The sequence below is a fragment of the Pocillopora verrucosa genome, chromosome 4 (genome assembly GCF_036669915.1).
Source record: "Pocillopora verrucosa isolate sample1 chromosome 4, ASM3666991v2, whole genome shotgun sequence".
Classification (NCBI taxonomy): Eukaryota; Metazoa; Cnidaria; class Anthozoa; order Scleractinia; family Pocilloporidae; genus Pocillopora; species Pocillopora verrucosa.
In genome coordinates, this window is record NC_089315.1 from 1,161,869 (window position 1) to 1,186,894 (window position 25,026).

Genomic DNA, 25,026 nt, shown 5'->3' on the forward strand with positions numbered 1-25,026 from the left:
ACACCCTTATCAACTTGTAAACACTGGATACTAAAAATATCGCTTGACTTGTAAGTCAAATCATGAAGAGGCTTTCAGCTTATTTATCGGTGAGGTAAATTTCTCATGATATCAGTTTTCTCCATTAGCCTTGAGCTCAATTATCGAGTAGATAGCTATTAAAGATCAGGAATATTACTAATTTAAACCGTTAAAGAATTAAGAAATATAAGTTTATGAGTTTACAGTTTACAATTTCCGTTTTCTTTCGGAGTAATCTAGCGTGACCTATTTAAATTCATGCCCGAGTAAGCGATCTGCGGTCGTTGGACTCCCGTCGTCACAGGCTTAAATTAAAATTTTGGATATCTCAATTTGGTGTCGTTTCACTTGATCGTTTGGTTTGGAAGTCTTCTCTACAGGGAAGGTACTCTCCACCTGTTTCATAACATTTTTCATTAGTGATAAGCTTGTAGTCCGCCTACCAAAAAGCAAAGACGATCAGGGTTAAGAGAGTTTGTTTATTACCTGAAAGGTTTGCTGACACAAGTTTAGCCATGAAAGAGCCTTGCATTTCAAATTTATTAGACGCAATATGAGATTTTGATGTCTAAAATTTAGTCTTAGTTACTAGAATTAGTGATTCCGTGGTCATCTGTGATAACCACGAGACATAAAATTAAGACAGTCGAGCTTACAATAAGCCATTAGTCGTTACATCAGGAAGATTTAGGTAAGAAGTTAAGCTGTTTCCGGCGCTGATTGTTTTCCTTAAATGTCTATATCAAAAGGAATGGATTTGAAATTTTTATTAGTAGAGGCTTTATTTAGAATGGCAAACGATAGAAGCTTAGACACGAATTACTGGAGTTAGATATTGTTATTTCCCTGAAACCGGAAGTATCGTGAACGTGTCCTTTTATTTACATCCAGCCGATATACTAAGTATTTAGCCGAGCCAAAATGTAGGGACTTGTACCACAAATTACTGCAGATAAACTGTTCCCAACAACCTTTTCGCAAACGATCTTTTAAGCCTCATTGTAGCTATAGTCTCTGTACATAAACTCGCGAGAAATCCTCTACAGATTCTTCTTGAATATATTCACTGTTGAAAGAAAAGCATTCAGTATTCGTTTTAAAGCCCCGTTTCACCCAGGAATATAAATGGGTACCATAACACTCTCAGGGACTAGCTTTTTTATGTGCAGGGTGATTTTCTGCGATGGACTTGCGTCCTGTCCACAGGGAGTAGCAATATACTAACTCAACACTTAATGCTCTATGGAAACTGTGATAAACTCTAGCGGTAATCTAAGCGAGTTTCACTCGTAAAATATTGTCTTTTGACAGCTAACATGGAATAACCAGCCTCAAAAAGTATACGTGGATCAAACAAAGCTGATTTGTATTCATACCACTTCTCTTGCAGGAAATTTTTCAACTAGCCTAGGGATTCTATTAGAATCTCCACTGTTTATCATGTATGCGCGAGTTTGATTTAAAATCAGTAATTGCTAAACATAAGAAATGTGAAAATAGATAGAGATAACGATTTCTGCCATTTCTTGGGGTCAAAATTCATTAACTGACAGGGGCAGCAAAGTGCGTAACAGCGAACGTCTGTCACAATTAAGACAAGCACAAATAAGGACGCGCAAATCAGGCATTACCGTTTACAATTCATGCAGCTTCATTAGGTAAAGGAGGGCGCAGGCAAGTGTAACTATGTGTTATTCTTTAAATATAAACAATGATTTATTTAAAGCTATTTTTGAAAGGGAAAGTTCATTACCCACTTTGAGCAAGAATAGCTTGCGTAGGCATTTTTTTTTAAATGCGTACATAACCCAAAGTATTCAAATGAAATCAAGTAGCGTGGCCAATTAACGGGGTAGTCCTCGGGAATGAAATCGAAAGGGAAAAAGAAATGAATGAAACGATTAATGAATGACAGCAACATTCTTGATAAAAATGATGATCATGAAGTGTAATAACAATCAAAGTTCTTTCAATTTGCGTAATAACCTTAAAGGGAAGATCGAAAGTCATAAGTTATTTTAATTTTCTTTTAGTAATAAACAGAAAAAGTTCTTCGCACACTTTGTGTGCATTTGAGAAATTTCAAGGACAAATCATTATCAGCTATGGCATCTCATTTCAATAATCTGCGAGAATATGTAGGTCTTAAAACACTGTTTTAACTTAGGTCCACCGCACGCAGCCTTATAAGACGAACACAACAACGCTTTGAAACCACGCATAAAGAAAAAAATTAATTTTATTAACTGAAATAATAATGCAAATTGGCCAGCGTAAAGAGTTTCTAAAGCTGACATTTCGAAAGTCAAGCCTTCGTGACAGGGAAGGGGAAATACCAAATAAAATTTGATTTAACAAGATCATTTTTTTTTATTAACTGAGTTGATAATGTAAATTGGTCACCGTAAAGAGTTTATAAGCTAACTTTTCGAGCGTTAGCCCTTCGTCAGAGGGAAAGCCTGTCTTTCACACTGACGAAGGGCTAACGCTCGAAATGTCAGCTTATAAACTCTTTACGGAGGCTAATTTACGTTTTCAACTCAGTTGTTAACACTAAATTACCTGCTATACTCTCCCACAGACGCAGCACCACAGTTTCTTTGGAAACTTTCCCCCTTTATTGTGGATTGCACTCTTTGCATCAATGATAACTGTGAACTTTGTGTCGATAAACCATCGAAATTTCTATCGTGTTACTGAAGTTTTCCCCGTTACGAAAGAAAGAAGTTTAAACAAGGTATCTAAAATACAACAGAAAATGTCATATCGAGCAAAGCTGATCATTTTCCGCGAAAAATGGCTAAACTGGCGTAATTCAATGATAGAACGCAGATTTAATGATGCATGAAACGTGAAATTATCTCGTTATTCTATTTATCGGCTAAATATTGTCATATGCTTTTACAAATTTATCAGACTGAAAAGAAGAAGCATCAAGATATTCAAGCATGTCTCCTCAGTGGTTCAGGTTTACTGTGGTAACTCTTATCAAACTGGTGCTGGTTTTTGGTCGACATAATGTTGGAGCAGATTTCAGCGATAACTGTGACAACTCGCCTAATTCCCTCTCATGCATCCACACGTATGAAGAGCTTTATAACAGCTTGGCAAAGTCAGAAAACAGTTTTAACATTGAGTCAGCTATATATCCATCCAGGAGGCCTTCTTCTGTCCGTGTGTTTGTAAATTTACATGGTCCTAACGAGGCAGAAAACCTCATCGTGCCATACACTTGGAGCCTTTCCTGTTTGTATGTTGCTGTTCCACCACTCATGCTGGAAGTTTTGTCCCTCGGATCCATCCTTGTGACGCCTCGGACTCAAACACTGAATATAACTATTCCATATTTCTGCTGTAATGTGTCAAAGAAGGAGGATGAAAGAAGGACAATAATTAAAGAAAGGATTAAAAGAGCTCTTGCATCGGTAAGTGTATTGTTTTCTCCCTTAATTTGGAAACAACAGGAAACTGATTAAAAGAGCTGCCTTCAGTACTCTTATTCCTCCATTAGTTAGCAAGTATGCAGAAATGAAAAGAAAATAAAAGCTATTATTTGGTTGGCAATAAGGTACACGGACGTTCCCCTAAACGAAACAGCTTTTGGTCCTGAATTATTCTAAAGGTGTTTCGAGTAGGCAACGTTAGTAATTGTCTTAGCTGAAGTCTACTGCTAAAAAGGCGAAGTCTTTTGAGCCAAGCAATCCACACTTTCCATATATTGAAGACTGGTTGCGAGTTAATCGCATGATTTATAATTAGCACCTTGTCAAGTTTCCCTGAAAGTTTGCGGGCCGGTACTCATCAATATTCCTTGGCGGAAAAAAGGCATTGCTTAACTCACTAACAACCGTCTCTCAGCTACTGACCATCCTTTCCCGTACGGGCCTGAATTTTTTTAAGGTCCTATTTACAACTACTTGTTTTAGTAGTGTTCTTAGCTGCGAGGATCTCTTAATTTCATCCTTTGAAGTTTATACAATTTTGATACAGGATTGCTGTTACATTTCAGCTTCAAGATCTGGCCGTATCACCAGGGATACGGGATCCAAGGATGAACACAGCGGAATGTGTTATCGAAGGCCACGGAATAGACATAGAGGCTACAGGACGCAGTGTGTACATCAAAGTAATCCATTGGTGTTCATTTCTTTTCACTTTGGCAGTTTTCTATTTGTTAACTTCATTTATTGAACATTGTAGAAAAGAAGGTTGGCCAGAGAAAACCACAGGGAGGGAACACACGAATACAACCGGCCGAGACAGGCAAAAGATCAGGATAAAAAATACTGTTAAGGCTATCTTCTATCTAGGTCTTTTGTTGTCAGTTCTTGGTTTAAGTCAACAATTGGTGCTCCTTTTACTTTTTGTAAATTTTTACCTGGAAGAAGTTCTCCTTTACAAGGACATTGTACCTATTTTAGTCTGTATCTGGTTTGCATTCAATACAGTGATTGGCCTAATACCACATATCCGTAAGAAATTAGAAAATTATTTTCCATGGCTGAAGACAGACTCGGCTGACAGGGGAGAAGGTATGAGCTGTTTTTCTAAACCGGTCGCCTATACATGTGCAGCCACCACTAGTTTCTGTTCCTGTTGGATGCTAATTGGCATAATGCTTAACCCGACTTGGGGCTTGACTGTTGCGTTTATAATATGCTTTACTTTTGCCTCCTTCACTTATGCTGTCTACGAATATCTCACTTTAGTTAGCTGTAAACAAGATGGAGTGAAACCCGATAAACTGCATGCCCTATTACCTGGTCTTTTGGGTTTCCTTGCTGTTATTGTCTTAATTCCAGAAATTGTGTTCGCCGGCCAGTCATTTAATGGAAGAGAAACTGCGGATGAAACATTGAAGACCATAGTTATGACTGCTCTTTGTTCCTTCATTTCGTGGTTGTCTTGGAAGAGGCTTCTGGACAAAAGCCAAAAGTCAGAGGAGAAACAAACCCAACTCCCATCCAGTGACCCAAGGCGGACGCCTTCTGACGTCGTTACGGATACTGACTCAAGGCAATTTTCATTCAGCGATTCATCAACTTATTACACCTCAAGTCAGAATTCTTTATATCATACATGTCCTTGCCTATGTCATCCACCAGTAAACGATCACAATACGGCGGAAAGCCAGTCCTCAAACGATGGTTCATTTATAGAAGAAAGCCAAGCATGTTGCAGAATGGTGCTAAGTGGTGAAAATATCGAATTTAACGAGAAACAAAGGAACGACATAGAGAGCAAAGTGTAGCAAAATCTGAATTCGTCGGCTTAAAACTCGGTTTCCATGTGGAATACCACTTTTATTGGCAATCGACTTCTTAAATTACGATTTGTGGGGTCAAAGAAGATATTTGAATCGGTTTGCAGAGTTTGAAATGTCAAAATAGTAATGAAATGGCGGGAAAAACTATTTCCTACTGCTTCTCTTATAACATACTTTGAGTAACCACTCGTCTGGAAACTCAATGAAATCAATTGCATCACGTTGAGGAACTAAGCACAGTGCCATAAGTGGCAATGGCGGTTGTGTGTTGGGAATATGCCATTATTAAGGATATGTATGAACTAGATATTTTTCCAACAGTGGGGTTGTTACTGGAAGAACAATCTGTCGAGGAGTTTTTTAATAACAAGAGAAAAGGCAAGATTTTTTCATGTTTAAGATAACTCTTCTCAGGAACACGAGCGAAATGGCTGTACTGTTTTAGTATTTTTTGTTGTAGAAATATAGATTGAGTCTAGCTGTGGATCTGAGAAGGAGTCATTTTCTTCATTGAGGAAGTTTTTCATAAGAGCTTTTTCCAAGATGTTCTCGAGGCCAAATACCATGGAACACACAAGTTCTCTACTGTTGATAGGTGACTCAGCTACATTTAACTGACAGGAATTATTTTTTACTGATGTGATCAGTTATGATAAATTCAATCTTGTGTTACCTTGATTACATTGGAAGTCTAGTTAAATAACGTTTGGATATATTGCTCTCTAAAAAACTTGTAAAACTAAAAACAAATTGAGTGTTCGTCCTCAAGTCAACGTGAAAATGAATCAGCTTGCATTTGCTCAAAATTATATTTAGACATCATTAACAATAGCTGACCAGTGGCTGCAGTTGTCACGACATCATTATCAACTTGTAAACAATGGATACTAAAAACATCGCTCGACTTGTAAGTCAAATCATGTGGAAACGTTCAGCCTAGTAATCGGTAAGGTAAATTTCTCATGATATCAGCCTTCCCCATAAGCCTCGAGCTCAATTATCGACCGGACCGGATAGCCATAAAAGATCAGGCATATTATTTATTTGAACCGTTAAAGAATTAAGAAATATAAGTGTAAGAGTTTATAAGTTTACAACTTCCGTTTTCTTTCGGAGCAATCAAGTGTGACTTATTTCCATTGACACCCAAGTAAGTGATCTGTGGTCGTTCAACTCCTATAGTCACAGGCTTAAATGAAAATTTTGGATATTTCATTTTGGTTTCGTTTCACTTGAAGGTGGCAAAACAGAAAAGGCATTAAAAGAATATCATAAAACAGAACATCAAACATGAAGAGTACAAAAACGTACCATTCAACAAGCAACACATATATCATAAAATAAGAACCATCCGAACTAAATGTATCAACTCGGAGGCTATGAACTAAATAAAGTGTCACTCAGCTGCTTTGATGATAAGCGATACATTTATGAAGATGGTATAACATCTTACGCTTATGGACAAATTTGAAGATGCAACGTCACGGCACATCTATACCGGCCCACCTTAATAATTCAGCGCTTCAATGTAATATTTCTACTGAAGATGTGACGTCACGCCACAGTTGTGTCAGCTTACATCTTGCAAGTTTCACAGGCACAGTCTAGTTCATGAGTCCATGTTAGAGCTGCCTCATGATGACTTTTAAAATAATCAACCACAGTTTTACCATTCCTTACAAACCATATAAATGGTAACTTACATCTTAACACCTTTTTATAAGGACTAAAAAGCTTGTAAGACATTCTAAGTTGCCAAGCTCTTGTTTTCTTAATTCTACAATTCGAATCAACCCAATCATCGAGGCTACCAGAAACTCGCTTCATACTCATTTCCTCTTGAAACTTTTCAAAGGCTCGACTAAGGCACATTCCATATACGAATGCGTTCTGAATAACATAGTTTTCGACAGTCCTAAAGCAGTCATAACAATACAACTTCATCCAATAGTCAGCAAATAACCGGACATTGTCGTTCATGTAGGCCACATTTTGGTAATAAAACCCGTTGATGATTTTTACGTCGATATCTCTTTTATAGCCAGTGTCATTCACATCTTCTAAATCCAAATCATGCACCAAATCGGTTAAACCAGTTTCGCTCTCAGCCATTTTTAAAATTAAATTAGTTCATGACCTTCTAAATATACCAAGCCCAAGCTTCAGCTGTGTGATGATCATCTTGCTAAGAGTCATGGCGAAACTATAAGAGTTTGGATGGGAATATTTACGACCGCTCTTAGGAATGAAAAATACAGTCAAATTCTCAATAAAAATACCTCACCTTACTTCCACAGTGCATCGCTTGCTATCTGACCGCTTACTATTTTAAAAAGAACCCATTTCGGCGAGTTGTCCATTTCTAAATGCCTGTAGTAAACTTAGAAACACCTGGAGCTTGGGCCGCCCGCAAACATCATTTACTGAGATTGGTTGAAAAAAATCACGAGACAGTCGTATGACCATCATTCCACTTCAAAAACAATAGAGCAAGTTCAGACCTGTAGCGGGCAACCCCCTATTTTGTTTCCGAGTATTTGACTAATTATTCAGGTGCACTCTATCCGTTCAACCCTGATGGTCGCAGCCGTCAAAGTGGGAATATTGTTCCTGCGTTTCTTGTCAGTGTCATCGAGCAGATTTCTGTGTCAAAAATCAATCCTACTTCGTGACTCACAAAAAAGGTATTTCCAACATATACCATGATTTTTTTAAGTGAGTAAGCTCGTCTTAAAGCTCAAATAGCGATAACATAACACAGACCCAGTATAGTAAATCGAACGCAATCGAACTGAATTTCAATTAGATATTATTATATATGTAAAACAATGGAAAAATGTTTCCTCGACTCTAAATGTCTAAGAAATAATTGTCCCTTCATCAATTGTTCATTTTTCTGGTAAATTAGTTAAGGAGTATCTGATATTGTATGTAAATAGCAACCAGTCTTGCGGCTAAACAAGTCTTTTCCTTTTTCCCTGAGTCCGGGATAATGTTATGATATTGTAAGGTGAAGTTATTCCTTAATCGCAAATTTTACATGCTGTATAACAGTTCAAGCTAACGATATAATTAAGTATGATTCTAATCATTATACACCTGAGTACAGCACTGTTTATTAAAAAACTATAATCTCAGTAGTTATCTTGTGCCAAAACAGGTTTGGATTTGTTAGTTTACATCTCCAATGTAGCGTTGTAGTTCTGGATGCATTTTATATAAATTCATCACTTGGAAAGATTTTTCAACTCTATATAAAAAACTGTAATGTGCGTGCAAAGAGGATAACAAGCCAACTTTTAAATAGTGCTTTCGTTCAGATTTGAGTTTACATAGGTGGCTGTTCCTACAGTACTTGGCACCCTTAAGAAACTAAAATTTTTCTGGTTTAAAAATTGAAAAAGTTCGTCATATCTGGTGGTCTGGAACGAACACAGATGAACTTTGCCCCAACAGCCTCTTTGAAGACAAGTGAGTAATACTAGGAGGGGGGGGGGGGGGTCTATCAGTTTATAAAATATCTCCTTTTAAGCACTGTGTCCATTTTATTTTTTCTCTACCAAATTAAAGCTGTCAAGGTTTTCCAGGTATTTTACTACACAACTGATCTTGCAAGAGCTTTCACATGCACCAAGTCTTACTGAAAGCACTGCCAAATACAAAGACCTCAAATTGTACCTTTTTTTAAGTGCCCTATCCTATACAATGTATCAAATAATTAATCTTTTGGTAGCAAGATTACTACAAAATATGACTTAATAAATACATTCAGACTTCTCAACATGTTTCTAATAACGAAGGTCATACTTTCATAATCTGGGTAAGCTTTTATAAGTTTCTCGACTGCGATGGAGTGATCAGCTCTACCAAACCCCTGGAAATTAAAAATAAATGTTTCAGAAAGTCAGTCATAGCAGAGAAAACCATGTGTCACTTATAATTACTTATTACCAACAGACTGACATATGCTTGCCTAAAGGTCAGTGTATTGAGGGGTCTGGGTTGAATTCCTTCCCGAGCCATAGTTTAGTGTTCCTTAGCAGATTGTTTCACTCTCACAAGTCCTCTCTCCACCCTAATAAACTTGTAAAACTAAAAACAAATTGAGTGTTCGTCCTCAAGTCGTTGGTTTGTAAGTCAGATCGTTTGGTTTGTAAGTCTTCTTTACAGGAAAGGTACTCTCCACCTGTTTCATAACATTTTTCTTTTAGTTGTAAGCATGTCGTCCACCTACCAAAAATTCAAAGACGATCAGGGTTAAGAGAGTTTGTTTATTACCTGAAAGGTTTGCTGACACAAGTTTAGTTATGAAAAAGCCCTACATTTCAAATTTATTAGACGCAATATAAGATTTCGATGTCTAAAATTTAATGTTTTTGCGAGGTCTTAGTGACTAGAATTAGTGATTCCGTGGTCATCTGTGATAACCGCGAGAGATGAAATTAGGACAGTCAAGCCTACGATAAGCCATTAGTCGTTGGGAGGGTTTAGGTAAGAAGTTAAGCTGTTTCCGGCGCTAATTTTTTTCCTTAAATGTTTATATCAAAAGGAATTGATTTCAAACTTTGATTAGTAGAGGCTTTATTCAGAATGGCAAACGATAGAAGCTTACAGATACGGATTATTGGAGTTAGACATTGCTATTTCATGGAAACCGGAAGTATCGTGAACGTGTTCTTTTATTTACTTCCAGCCGATATACTAAGTATTTGGCCGAGCCAAAATGTAAAGAATTGTACCACAAATTACTGCAGATAAACTGTTGCCAACAACCTTCCCACAAGCGTTACGATCATTTAAGCCACATCGTAGCTAGTTTCTCTACATTAATTCGCGAGAAATCCTCTACTGATTCTTCTTGAATATATTCAATGTTGACAGAAAGCATACAGTATTCGTTTCAAAGCCTCGTTTCACCCAAGAATATAAACGAGTACCATAGCACTATCAAGGACTAACTTTTTTTATGTGCTGGGTGATTTTCTGCGATGGACTTGCGTCCTGTCCACATGGAGTGGCAATATACTAACTCGACACTTCATGCTATATGGAAACTGTGATAACCTCTAGCAATAATCTAAGCGAGTTCCGCTCATAAAATATTGTGTTTTGACAGCTAACATGAAATAACCAGCCTCAAAAAGTAAAAGTGGATCAAACAAAGCTGATTTGTATTCATTCCGCTTCTCTTGCAGGAAATTTTGGAACTGGTCAAGGGATTCAAAGCTATTAGAATCTCCACTGTTTTTTAAGGATGGCATTTTTGCGAATCGATCTCAAATTTCTCGTCTTAATTCAAGTTATGATAATACACTTATTTCCAAAACACATGTCTCAAGCAACAGCTACCAATAACTGTACAACTGCGGTCAATTCAACTGATGCCTGTAACAAAATCACTTACGAACAAGTTTACAACATCTTGGCGAAATCAGAAAACAGTTTCAACATCGAGTCGGCTCTTTATCCACCCAAGAGGCCTTCCTCAGTTCGTGTGTTTGTAAATGTCTATGGCCCCAAAAAAACGGAAAATTCAACTCCTGCTGCCAAATACACGTGGAGTATTTCTTGCCTGTACGCTGCTCTTCCTGCTAAAGTTCTTGAATTTTGGTCTTTATGGTCAATCATGGTGACCAGTCGAACACAGGAGCTTAACATAACAATTTCACTTTCCTGCTGTGATGTGACGAAAGGGAAACTAAAAAAACACATCGAAGACGCTCTAGCTGCTGTAAGTACTTTGACCAATTTAGATTATGTGCCAAAATAGCAAAAGAGTTCTTATTGAACATTAAAAACCGATCAGGAAAAAACATTGCACTCTTAACCTTGTAAACATCTTCTCCGAAAAGAATTGAAAGTAGAGTTGTTACTTCAGTTATTATAACTTCATCTATGGAACTGAAAATGTTAGTACCCCTTGGAAAATGAGAAATTCGGATAGGTACGATTTTGGACTTCGTCCCCACCCCTCTCCCCTCTCCTCGTCTAAATTTGTTAATTAACATCTTCGTTCTAGTCTCTCCCACAAACTGTAGGTCACTTAAATGAACGCAAAACGCTAAAACAGTTCAAAAGAATTGTCTTTGAAGTCCATGAACAGAAACGCAACGATTCTCTAAAGTGGAGATAAAATTTCCATCTTTGCGGAGAGAGTGATTCATATTTCCTTTATTCGAGTTGTTTGGCAAATTGTGCCAGAGTCAGGGAGATTCGTGTATGTTCCCAGAAACTTATAGCTTATTCGGCAGAGTTGGCGTGTAAGTTGGGCATGTACACTGTTATTACGACCATGAACCCATGACTTGGTACTAGTCATACCAAAAGGGATTCATTGTTCTGTGTTTTAAATATTTTTTAAAACCTTCCAATACCCCATAGCTTATCACTTCTTTTTCGCTTACTCTTTTAGAATCATCCTTTTCTTTGATTTGACTTAGTTCTGTCTTATGTTTCATAGCTCCAAGATCTGGCTGTTAGGCCAGCAATGAGAGACCCCCAACTGAATTCTGCTGAGTGTATCACAGAGGGACATCAACCAAATATTTCTTCTGTTACAGAACACAGTTGGCGAATAATAGTAATTTTAGTCCTCTCTTTCCTCTTTTCGATAGTGTCTGGGCCATTGTTGGCCTTTATAACAACGAAAAAACGGGATGAGCTCAGAAATGAGGGAGATAGGAAGTCAAAAGCTAAGAAAAATTCGATAGATTTCCTTTGTGGGTTTTTGTTAGTAATATTTGTTGCTATATATATAGCAAAAGTGGCAATAGTTTATGGATATAGCAGCGGTGAGAAAATTGTTCCAATTAACATGTATGCTGTTTTTGTAGCAATACAACCAATCATTGTGTTTGTTGGGATTATAGTCTCTTGTATGACATTATATTGCTGTGGGGAAGACCAGGAAAGACAACAACAACATGGACATCCAATGCAGGACATTGTAAAGAAGAAGTCATTCTTTTTCATAATTTGTGCAAATTTAGCAACCTATCATTTTTGTTGGCTCGTAGTTGGTATAATGCTGAATCCTATCTGGGGTCTCGTTGTTCTGCTCGTACTTTGCCTTTTTATTGGTGTCTCAACCTTTGCATTTTATACCTACATATATTCAGTCCCTCAAGGGAAAAACCTTAAAAAAAAATGTCTGTTATTTTCCTCATGTTTTGCTGGGTTCCTGGCCATCTGTGTTCTTATTGTTATTGTGATTCTAGCTGGGCAGTCATATAATGGAAGACAAACTGCTGATGAAGCTTTGAAAGAAGCAGTGATGTATTTAATCTCTATATTCTTTTCATGGCTCTATTGGAAGAGGTGGGTTAATAAAAGTAAGAAATCTGCAGATTGCAAAAGTGGTCCTGTTTCGGCTCCTAACTCATCACAAGAAAATGGTCATGCTCCAGAGCACAGTGGAACAGAAATGGAAACACTTATGCAGCAAGATGTTTGAAACATTACAGTGTTAGCTTGGATATCATTGTATAATTATGTAAACAAATGGAAAAATGTTTCCTCCACTCTAAACATCTGAGTAATAATTGTCCCTTCGTCAACTGTTTATTTTCTGGTAAATTAGTGAAGAGTATTTGGTATTGTATCAAAATAGCAACCAGTCTTGTGGCTAAACTTATCTTTTCCTTTTTCCCTAAGTGCTGGATAATGTTATGATATTGTAAGGTGAAGTTATTCCTTAATCACAAATTTTACATGTTGTCTAACAGTTCAAGGTAATGGTATAATTAGGTAAGATCCTAATCATTATACACCTAACTATTTGAAGAAGTACACCACTGTTTATAAAAATTATAATCTCAGTTTTTATCTCGTGCTAAAACAGCTTTGGATAACGAACCTTAGAAACCTATTGTATAAATTTAACTAGCTTTAGTTTGCATAACTTTGTACCAATGAAGCCTTAGCTAACTGGGAAAAATTTTTACCACCAAAGTATATAATATTTGTACCTTTTGAAGTGTATAATTTTTCTTTCTCATACACAGGTTTGGATTTGTTTACATCTCCAATGTAGCACAGTAGTTTTAGATGCAATTTATGTAAATTCATTACTTGGAAAGATTCTTTAGAATCCACGTAAAAAACTGTTAGTAATGTACATGCATAGAGGATAATTAGCCAACTTGTAAACAGTGCTTTTATTCAAATTTGAGGTTACATAGGACTTTCCCTACATGGCATTCTTAAGAAACTAAAATTGTTCTGGTTTAAAAATGGAAAATATTTGTCAAATCTGGTGGTCTGGAACAGAACACAAACACAAACTCTACCCTATCAGCCTGTTTGGGGACAAATGAATATTACTAGGGGGGGGGGTCTATCAGTGTATAACACATCTCCTTTTAAGTATCGTATCAATTTTATTTTTTCTTTACCAAATTAAAGCTGTCAAGATTTTTTCAGGTATTTTGCTACACAACTGATCTTGAAGAGCTCTGACACAGGCACCAAGTCTTACTGAAAGCACTGCCAAATACAAAGACCTCAAGTTGTATCTTTTTTTAAGTGCCCTATCCTATACAATGTATCAAATAATTAATCTTTTAGTAGTATGATTACTACAAAATATGACTTAATAAATACATTTAGACTTTCTAACAACCCTCATTGGAGAAGGTAATACTTTCATAATTTGGGTAAGCTGTTTTAAGTTTCACGTCTGTGATGGAGTGATCTGCTCTTCCAAACCCCTGAAAATTAAACATAATTGTTTCAGAAAGTCAGTCATAAAAATGGAGAAAATCATGTATCACCAATAATTATTTATTACCAACAGACTGACATATGATTGCCTAAAGGTCAGTATATTGAGGGGTCTGGGTTAAATTCCTGCCCGAGCCATAGTATAGTGTTCCTTAGCAGATTGTTTCACTCTCACAAGTCCTCTCGGATCATGTGTACTATTGGTGGCCTCGGTCGACATATAGGCCGACAATCGACCGATATATCGGTCGACTATCGGTCGACTATCGGTCGGCAATCGACCGACTATCGGTTGACAGTCGGCCGATGTATCGGTCGATATGTCGACCGAGGCCACCTATAGTACACATGATCCGTACTCTCTCTACCCAGGAACAAGATGTCAAGAATAGGTTCTGACAAACTTCACTCCTTAACTCTTTACACACCAACATTGGTATGCATTTTCTCCATACTGTTAGCTATATGTTTCCTAAGGTGCTGTCAAGAAGAATTTCCCAAACAATCCAGGGCTTTTTTAGTTTTCGATCATTTCCATTATTCCCATGACCTTAATGTGTGATTCAGGGGTGATACTGTTGGGAGAAATTAGATGTTAGTCACTCTTAGAGGGTCAAAGGGTTAAACAACCAAAAACTCTAGCTATGTGGGCCCCAAAAAGTTGGCTACAGAGCAATTGCTACCCTGTTGTACCCCCACAGCATGAGACCCAGATGGTTTTTGGAATAAAGAACACACTAGGATCAAAATTAACCCATCAATCCACCTTTCTCTATAACATAAAAAGTACAATAAGAACACTAGTAGCATGACTGTCAATGGCAACTTCAAGGCCCTGCATTCAACTTAGTAAATATGTGTATCAGTATATCTTTCAGATACAAGGATTGACTAAATGCATTACTAATAATAAAATACATGACAGGTCCAGAATTTACATGGCCCATGAATTTAGCTTTGGTTTTGCCACTCGAGCATCTGAGATCAAAACTAAACACCACAACAGACAGAGGCTTGTTTTGGGACCAGACACTATTAAATGTATCCATCTTACATAAATAACACACTGGACTGTTACATAACAAAGATATTGGACGAATGTACTAAACCAAAGGTCCAGTAATCAAGAATAAATTACAAACACGAAAGAGATTAAGGTACGATCAAAACTGTCGATGGTGTGGGTGGGAAGGAATCTAAAACTTTCTTAATGCTAGAAATAAACTTGTTGCTTGCTTGCTTGCAAGATTACTAATAACACGTGCACGTATATCTAAGCGGTGATACGAAAGTAATTTTGCAATTAAAACACGTTAGTGTGGTGAATAGCTATTGGCTTTACCCAAGTCTTATGACTCAGTTATATGCTAAACGAATTGCCCAATCTTACAGAAAAGGGAAAGTACTAACTTGAGTTACCGATGTCTAGGTTCATATTAATAGAGTTTAATATTCACTTTTTATCAGGTATAAATGTAGATGCAAAACAAAGAGGCTCTCCAGGCTGCTGCACTGGATGAAACTACCCTCTAACACAGTTTACATAACATCTTCAGATTAAACTGTGGGTTCTTCAAAACATTATGAAGCTGTCCCGGGGTTGTTGAAACACATTTTTCTAATTTATCACTGTTGTTTAGATATTTTAATTTGTAGTTTAGATATATTCCTCAAGTTTGGTCTCACTGACTGCGGTATGACCTCGTAACAGTTCGAAAATAACAGAACATCCTAATTCATCTTGAGGATGAAACCTACCACAGAATAACCATACACAAAGATTTTCTCGTCACTGAGTCTGTCATGTTGTATTCTGCTTTCAACTAAACATTCAGTTTTCATTTTTATCTCTCCAATTTCCTTCTCTACTTTGTCATAAATATCAGCTGAAAGAAAGACGTGGGACGAAATTATTTAAAATATTCAATAATACAACACAGGCTTTTATACACTGGTCAGTCGCATCACTGACGACAATCAACAGGAAAATGGACAAAATAATAAACAACAAGCAAAATGAACATCACTTCACGCCCAAACTCCTGAGTTAAACATAATCAAATCGGATCATACGATCTATTGAAATTTCTTTGTAGTTAAAGTCTTTGTGGTGTTGTTAGAAACCAACACTGCACAAGTGATAAATTTTCTCAAGTTCACGACTACGGTCTCTTATGACATACGTTGAGTAACCAGTCGTGTCTGGAAACTCGTACATTTAACAACTGACTGAAAGATTTCGTGTTTTCATGTTTAAAATGAATCTGTTCAGGAACACGAGCGAAATGGCTGTACTGTTGTGCTACTTTTTGTTTTACAAATATAGACTGAGTCTAGCTGCGGGTCTAAGAAGGAGTCATTTTCTTCGTTGAGGAAGTTTTTTATATTAGGTTTTCCTAGATATTACTGTTCTTGGGGCTAAATACGCGACTGAAAAAACTAAACTGACAGGAATTATTTTGTACTGATGTGATCAGTTATGATAGATTTAATTTTGTATTACCCTGATTGCATTGCAAATCTAGTTAAATAACGTTTGGATACATTGCTCTCTAATAAGCTTGTAAAACTCAAAACAAATTGAGTATTCGTCTTCAAGTCGAAGTGAGAATGAATCAGCTTGCATTTGCTCGAGAATGTAATAAAATCATTCACAATAGCTGACCTGTGGCTACACTTGTCATAACACCCTTATCAACTTGTAAACACTGGATACTAAAAATATCGCTTGACTTGTAAGTCAAATCATGAAGAGGCTTTCAGCTTATTTATCGGTAAGGTAAATTTCTCATGATATCAGTTTTCTCCATTAGCCTTGAGCTCAATTATCGAGTAGATAGCTATTAAAGATCAGGTTTATTACTAATTTAAACCGTTAAAGAATTAAGAAATATAAGTTTATGAGTTTACAGTTTACAATTTCCGTTTTCTTTCGGAGTAATCTAGCGTGACCTATTTAAATTTATGCCCGAGTAAGCGATCTGCGGTCGTTGGACTCCCGTCGTCACAGGCTTAAATTAAAATTTTGGATATCTCAATTTGGTGTCGTTTCACTTGATCGTTTGGTTTGGAAGTCTTCTCTACAGGGAAGGTACTCTTCACCTGTTTCATAACATTTTTCATTAGTGATAAGCTTGTAGTCCGCCTACCAAAAAGCAAAGACGATCAGGGTTAAGAGAGTTTGTTTATTACCTGAAAGGTTTGCTGACACAAGTTTAGCCATGAAAGAGCCTTGCATTTCAAATTTATTAGACGCAATATGAGATTTCGATGTCTAAAATTTAGTCTTAGTTAATAGAATTAGTGATTCCGTGGTCATCTGTGATAACCACGAGAGATAAAATTAAGACAGTCGAGCTTACAATAAGCCATTAGTCGTTACATCAGGAGGGTTTAGGTAAGAAGTTAAGCTGTTTCCGGCGCTGATTGTTTTCCTTCAATGTCTACATCAAAAGAAATTGATTTGAAATTTTTATTAGTAGAGGCTTTATTTAGAATGGCAAACGATAGAAGCTTAGACACGAATTACTGGAGTTAGATATTGTTATTTCCCGGAAACCGGAAGTATCGTGAACGTGTCCTTTTATTTACATCCAGCCGATATACTAAGTATTTAGCCGAGCCAAAATGTAGGGACTTTTACCACAAATTACTGCAGATAAACTGTTGCCAACAACCTTTTCGCAAACGATCTTTTAAGCCACATTGTAGCTATAGTTTCTCTACATAAATTCGCGAGCCTCTACAGATTCTTCTTGAATATATTCACTGTTGAAAGAAAAGCATTCAGTATTCGTTTTAAAGCCCCGTTTCACCCAGGAATATAAATGGGTACCATAACACTCTCAGGGACTAGCTTTTTTATGTGCAGGGTGATTTTCTGAGATGGACTTGAGTCATGTCCACAGGGAGTAGCAATATACTAACTCGACACTTTATGCTATATGGAAACTGTGATAAACTCTAACGGTAATCTAAGCGAGTTTCGCTTGTAAAATATTGTGTTTTGACAGCTTACATGGAATAACCAGCCTCAAAAAGTATACGTGGATCAAATAAAGCTGATTTGTATTCATACCGCTTCTCTTGCAGGATATTTTTCAACTAGCCTAGGGATTCTATTAGCTATTAGAATCTCCACTGTTTGTCAAGGATGGCATTTTTGCAATTCGATCTTACAATTCTCGTCCTCATCCAAGTTATGATAATACACTTATTTCCAAAACACATGTCCCAAGCAACAGTCACCAATAACTGTACAAGTGCTGTCAATCCAATTGACGCCTGTAACAAAATCACCTACGAACAAGTTTACAACATCTTGGCGAAATCAGAAAACAGTTTCAACATCGAGTCGGCTCTTTATCCACCCAACGGAGACCTTCCTCAGTGCGTGTATTTGTAAATGTCTATGGCCCCAACAAAACGGAAAGTTCAACTCCTGCTGCTAAGTACACGTGGAGTATTTCTTGCCTGTACGCTGCTCTTCCTGCTAAAGTTCTTGAATTTTGGTCTTTATGGTCAATCATGGTGACCAGTCGAACACAGGAGCTTAACATAACAATTTCACTTTCCTACTGTGATGTGACGAAAGGGAAACTAAAAAAACACATCGAAGACGCTCTAGCTTCTGTAAGTACTCTGACCAATTTAGATTATGTACCGAAATAGCAAAAATATTCTAATTGAACATTAAAAACCAATCAGGAAAAAACATTGCACTCTAAACCTTGTAAACATCTGCTCCGGAAAGAATTGAAAGTAGAGTTGTTACTTCAGTCACCATAACTTCATCCGTGGAACTGAAAATGTTAGTACCCTTTGGAAAATGAAAATCTGGAAATGTACGCTTTTGGACCACATTCCCACCCCTCTCCACTGCCCTCATCTAAATTTGTTAATTAACATCTTTGTTCCAATCTCTTTTACAAACTGGAAGTCACTCAAATGAACGCAAATATCAAAAATTGAAAAACGGCAAAAAGAATTGTCCTTGAAGTCCATGAACAGAAACGCAACGATTCTCTAAAGTGAAGATAAAATTTTCTTGCCTTTCCATCTTTGCGGAGCGTGTGATTCATATTTCCTTTATTCGAGTTATTTTGCAAACTGTGCCAGAGTCAGGGAGATTCTTGTCTTTTCCCAGACACCTACGGCTTATTCGGGAGAAGAGTTGGCATGTATGCTGGGCATGTACACTGCTATTATGACCAAGGACCCATGACTTGGTACTAGTCATACCAAAAGGGATTCATTGTTCTATTTTAAATATTTTTCAAAACATTCCAATGCCCCATAGCTCAACTTCACTTCTTTTTCGCTTACTCGTTTAGAATCATCTTTTTGGTTGATTTAACTTAGTTCTGTCTTATGTTTCATAGCTTCAAGATCTGGCTGTCAGTCCAGCAATAAGGGACCCCCAACTGAATTCTGCTGAATGTATCACAGAGGGACATCAACCAAATATTTCTTCTGTTACAGAACATAGTCGGCGAATAATATTCATTTTAGTCCTCTCTTTTCTCTGTTCAATAGTGTTTGGACCATTGTTGGCCTTTACAACAACGAAAAAACGGGGCGAGCTCGAAGAAGAGGAGAAAAATACGATAGATTTCCTTTGTAAGGGTTTGTTGTTAGTACTTGTTGGCCTATACATAGCAAAAATGGTAACAGTCCATACAAGCAGCAGCGATGAGAAAATTGTTCCTTATTACATGAATTGTATTGTTAACGCGATACAACCAGTCATTATGGTTGTTGGGATTATTGTCTTTGGGGTGACATTTTATCTCTATGGGGGAAAACAAGAAGAACAACAAGAAGGACAACAAGAAGGACAACAAGAAGGACAACAAGAAGGACAACAAGAAGGACAACAAGAAGGACAACAAGAAGGACAACAAGAAGGACAACAAGTAGGACAACAAGAAGGACAACAAGAAGGACAACAAGAAGGACAACAAGAAGGACAACAAGAAGGACAACAAGAAGGACAACAAGAAGGACAACAAGAAGGACAACAAGAAGGACAACAAGAAGGACATCAACTACTACATCCAAGGGAGGAAATTGTAGAGGAAATTGTAGAGGAAATTGTAGAGGAAATTGTAGAGAAGAAGTCATTCCTTTTCATAATTTGTGCTAATTTAGCAACCTACCATTTTTGTTGGCTCTTAGTCGGTATAATGCTGGATCCTATCTGGGGTCTTGTTGTTCTGCTCCTACTTTGCCTTGCTATTGGTGTCTCATCCTTTGCATTTTATACCTACAAGTCTTCAATTACTCCTGAAAACGACTGCTGCAACACAAAATGTCAGTTATTGTCCTCAAGTGTTGCTGGGTTTCTAGCTGTCTGTGGTCTTATTGCTGTTGTAGTTCTAGCTGGGCAGTCATACAATGGAAGACAAACTGCTGATGAAGCTTTGAAAGAAGCAGTGATGTATTTAATCTCTATCTCCTTCTCATGGCTCTATTGGAAGGGGTGGCTTAGATCTGCTGATCGTGAAAGGGGTCATCAGGCAGCTGAACAAGTGTAACATAAATGCAAACACTTGTGTCTTAAGATGCTCCAATCATTTCACTGTAAACTTGGATATTAATGTGTAATGTATTAATGTAAACCAATGGAAAAATATTTTCTGGACTCACCCTAAGCATCTGAGTAATAATTAACCCTTCATTAATTGCTCATTTTCTGGTAAATTAGTGAAGAGTATTTGGTATTGTATCAAAATAGCAGCTGGTCTTGCGGCTAAAGTTATCTTTCCCTTTTTTCCTAAGTGCTGGATAATGTAATGATATTATAAGGTGAAGTTATTCCTTAGTCACAAATTTTACAAGCTGTTTAACAGTTCATGGTAATGATATAATTAAGTAAGATCCTAATCATTATACACCTAACTATTTGAAGAAGTAAAGTACTGTTTATTAAAATTATAATCTCAGTTATTATCTTGTGCTAAAACAGGTTTGAATAACAAACCTTAGTAGCCTATTATATAAATTTAACAAGCCTTAGTTTGCATAACTTTGTACTGATGAAGCCCTAACTAGCAAAATGTTTACCACCAAAGTATATAATATTTGTGCCTTTCAAAGTCTATAATTTTTTTATTCTCATACACAAGTTTGGATTTATTTACATCTACAATGTAGCACTGTAGTTCTAGATGCATTTTATATAAATTCATTACTTGGAAAACTTTTTAAGTCTACATTAAAAACAGTTAGTAATATGTATGCATAGAGGATAATTGGCCAACTTGTAAACAGTGCTTTCATTCAGATTTGAGGTTACATAGGTGGCTGTCCCTACATGGCACCTTTAAGAAGCTAAAATTATTCTGGTTTAAAAATGGAAAAAGTTTGTCATATCTGGTGGTCTGCAACGGAACACAGATGAACTCTGCCTCAACATTCTGATCCTAAGTGAAGACAAGTGGGTAATACTAGGGGGGGTCCATCAGTTTATAAAAAATCTCCTTTTAAGTATTGTGTCAATTTTATTTTTTCTCTAGCAAATTAAAGCTGTCAAGACTTTTTCAGGTATTTTGCTACACAACTGATCTTGCAAGAGCTCTCACATACACCAAGTCTTACTGAAAGCACTGCCAAATACAAAGACCTCAAGTTGTACCACTTTTGAGAACCCTATCCTATACAATGTATCAAATAATTAATCTTGTAGCAGTATGATATTACTACAACATTTGACTTAATAAATACATTCAGACTTTTCAACATGTTTCTAATAACCCTCATTGGAGAAGGTAATACTTTCATAATCTGGGTAAGCTTTTTTAAGTTTCTTGACTGTGACGGAGTGATCAGCTCTACCAAACCCCTGGAAAATAAAACATAAATATTTCAGAAAGTCAGTCATAACAGAGAAAACCATGTGTCACTAATAATTACTTATTACCATCAGACTGACATATGCTTGCCTAAAGGTCAGTGTATTCAGGGGTCTGGGTTAAATTCCTGCCCAAGCCATAGTATAGTGTTCCTTAGCAGTTCTCTCCACCCAGGAACAACATGTCAAGAATCGAGGGGTAAGTTTCTAAAGAAACTGTGGTGCTGCATCGGTGGGAGAATATAGCAGGTAATTTAGTGTTAACAACTGGGTTGAAAACATAAATTAAGGATAAGTTTTTTTTTTCATTCATAACATAGAGAAAATATCGGGACCCAAAAGATCCATTAAGATCATTGATCACTTTACATGTACCTCCGCCAATGTTATTTACTGCATAACTTGCACTTATTGCAATAAGTTATACATCGGTGAAACAGGAAGACGACTGGGTGACCAATTCCGAGAACACCTTTGCGATGTGGAAAGAAATGACAAGGACAAATCCAAACCAGTGGCTAGACACTTTAATCTTCCTAATCATTCTAAACAGCATATGGCAGTTTGCGGCCTTTCCTTACATCTAGGCAGTTCGGAAAGCCATAAAACACTAGAACAAAAATTTATATTCCAAATTGGCACCCTTAATCCCCACGGAATCAACGAGCGCTTTTCATTCAACTAATTTATTCCTGTTTTCTCGTCATCATATTCCCACCAATGGCATAGCTCCACATTCTGCATATAAATCCACACACAACCCACAATTCCTCTAATCACTCTGACGAAGGGCTAACGCTCGAAATGTGAGCTTTTTTACCCTTTATGGTGGCTAATTTACGTTTTCAACCCAGTTGTTAACACTAAATTACATGTCAAGAATAGGTTCTGACAAACTTCACGCCTTAACTCTTTACACACCAACATTGGTATGCATTTTCTCCATACTGTTAGCTATATGTCTCCTAAGGTGCTGACAAGAAGAACTTCCCAAACAATCCAGGGCTTTTTTAGTTTTCGATCATTTCCATTATTCTCATGACCTTAATGTGTGATTCAGGGGTGAGACTGTTGGGAGAAATTAGATGTTAGTCACTCTTAGAGGGTCAAAGGGTTAAACAACCAAAAACTCTAGTTATGTGGGCCCCAAAAAGTTGGCTACAGAACAATTGCTACCCTGTTTTACCCTCACGGCATGAGACCCAGATGGTTTTTAGAATAAAGAACACAGGGAATTAAACATGCACACACATACACAAATGAAAGGATCAAAATTAACCCATCAATCCACCTTTCTCTATAACATAAAAAGTACAATAAGAACACTAACAGCATGGCTGAATGGCAATTTCAAGGCCCCTGCATTTAACTTAGTAAATAAATTATGTGTATCAGTATATCTTTCAGATACAGAGATTGACTAAACGACTAGTAATAAAATGCATGGCTGGTCCAGAACTAATATGGCCCATGTATTAAGCTTTAGTTTTGCCACTTGGGCATCTGAGATCAAATTTTCCCCAGGTATAAATGCATATGCAAAACAAAGAGGCTCTCCAGGCTACTGTACTGGATGAAACTATCCTCTAAAACAGTCTACACAACATCCTCAGATTAAATTGTGGGTTATTCCAAACTGATTATGAAGCTGTCCCAGAGCTACTGTAAATATATTTTTCTAATTTATCACTGCTGTGTAGATATTTTTATAGTTTAGATTTTTTCCTCAAGTTTGGTCTCACACTGCAATATGACCTAATAATAGCTCGAAAATAGCTGAGCATCTTAATTAATCCTGAAGACGAAACCTACCACAGAATAACCATACACAAGGATTTTTTTTTCAAGTCTGTCATGTTGTATCCTGCCTCCACCTAAACATTCAGTTTTCATTCTCATTTCTCCAATTTCCTCCTCTATTTTATCATAAATATCAGCTGAAAGAAAGATGTGGAACAAAATTATTAAAAATATTCAATGATGTAACACAGGCTTTTATACACCAGTCAGTCACATCACTAACAACAATTAGGAGGAAAAGGGACAAAATAATAAATAAATAGCAAAATAAACATCACTTCATGTCCAAAATCCTGAGTTAAACATATATCAATTCAGACCATATGATCAACTGCATTTTCTGTGTAGTTTAAGTCTTCATAATGCACCATGAAACCAACACTGCTTTAGTGATAAATTTCCTCAAGCTCAAACATATTTGCTCAAACATATTTCAGTTCTGACCATAAGATCGATTTCTGTGTAGTCACTCAAATGGTGGGTAAAATTTCCGCACAGCCCCATACTATTGTAAAACAAATCTGTTTTCCCAATGGCAATGTATTGTTTTTGTCATTGATTTTTTCTATCCAATAACTGAATGCATAATGTAGGATGGGGCTGTGCGGAAATTTTACCCTCAACTTTATAACCTATTTATAGTCTGATATTTGTTTCTTCGAGCGACCTGACTTTTTATTTCAGGCGACATGACTAGAATTTCGGGCGACAAGACTCAGGTTCCGGGCGACACGACTTCGGACGTGATGACTTTCGGGCGATTTGACCAGTTTTCCTTTCATCGACTGTCATGAAGCGGCTTTCATAAAGAATGGGAAGATATGAAACACGTGAAGATCTGTCGACATGCTTACCATGGTAATTTGCCCAATCAAATCCTCTGACTATGCACTTGTAAGTATCCTCATTAGAAGGATCTATAACTTTGATAAGAACGTATTTAAAAAGTCCATTGGCATCAATCTCTACATCAGGAACACTTGATAATCCTAACGAGCCGCTCTCCGCCATGTTAGCTGTGCTAATTCTTAAAGACTGGGGAAACCTTTGGTTCCAGGCCCTCCAGAGTTTGCCTCGACCTACGGCAGAACACTCTATTCTCACCTCCCCTCCCTTCCGTTACACCACTTCTCCTTCAAGAAAATCTGATTAAACTAACTGACAACAGAAAGTAAGAGACAGATAAAAAGAAATGAAGGAAAGACCGAAAACTTTTTGAGGAGGAGGGGGTGGGGGGCTGGGTTCCAAAAGATCTCAGCAAGTAATAGCAACATTTGTACACTGATCTAATCACTTTAATTAATTTTCATTTTGCTTAAGTGTGTATTGAGTGTTTCTTTGTTGACCCAATAACCTAACTGTAAAG

The 25,026-nt window shown here is 37.0% G+C and overlaps 3 protein-coding genes, 1 long non-coding RNA gene and 1 pseudogene across 5 annotated transcripts; 3 read left to right on the forward strand and 2 right to left on the reverse strand.

Moving 5' to 3' along the window:
• Positions 1–2,242: 2,242 nt before the first annotated feature.
• On the reverse strand, positions 2,243–7,689 carry LOC136280515 (uncharacterized). Its single transcript, XR_010717270.1, has 3 exons — positions 7,572–7,689; positions 4,782–4,862; positions 2,243–3,373 (listed from the first exon to the last, which is right to left on the reverse strand). It is a non-coding gene; the product is annotated as an uncharacterized lncRNA (long non-coding RNA).
• Positions 2,942–7,565, forward strand: LOC131792160 (uncharacterized). The gene is made up of 2 exons (XM_059109537.2): positions 2,942–3,446; positions 4,031–7,565. The coding sequence occupies exons 1-2, from the start codon at positions 2,970–2,972 to the stop codon at positions 5,270–5,272; spliced, it is 1,719 nt and encodes a 572-aa protein (XP_058965520.2). The 5' UTR covers positions 2,942–2,969; the 3' UTR covers positions 5,273–7,565.
• Positions 7,690–7,853: 164 nt separating the features above from the next.
• LOC136280514 (uncharacterized) lies at positions 7,854–13,586 on the forward strand. Its single transcript, XM_066165826.1, has 3 exons — positions 7,854–7,971; positions 10,483–11,018; positions 11,748–13,586. Exons 2-3 carry the CDS (start codon positions 10,542–10,544, stop codon positions 12,738–12,740), a joined length of 1,470 nt encoding a protein of 489 aa, XP_066021923.1. The 5' UTR covers positions 7,854–7,971; positions 10,483–10,541; the 3' UTR covers positions 12,741–13,586.
• Positions 13,587–13,876: 290 nt separating this feature from the next.
• On the reverse strand, positions 13,877–24,677 carry LOC131792116 (14 kDa phosphohistidine phosphatase-like). Of its 2 annotated transcripts, none has more exons than XM_066165827.1 (3): positions 24,515–24,677; positions 23,673–23,797; positions 13,877–13,995 (listed from the first exon to the last, which is right to left on the reverse strand). In XM_066165827.1, exons 1-3 carry the CDS (start codon positions 24,669–24,671, stop codon positions 13,900–13,902), a joined length of 378 nt encoding a protein of 125 aa, XP_066021924.1. In that variant the 5' UTR covers positions 24,672–24,677; the 3' UTR covers positions 13,877–13,899. The 2 variants fall into 2 exon arrangements, with proteins under 2 accessions (XP_066021924.1, XP_058965476.2); XM_059109493.2 differs by lacking the exon at positions 13,877–13,995 and adding an exon at positions 21,086–21,851.
• Positions 17,005–21,743, forward strand: LOC131792127 (uncharacterized; annotated as a pseudogene).
• Positions 24,678–25,026: the final 349 nt, after the last annotated feature.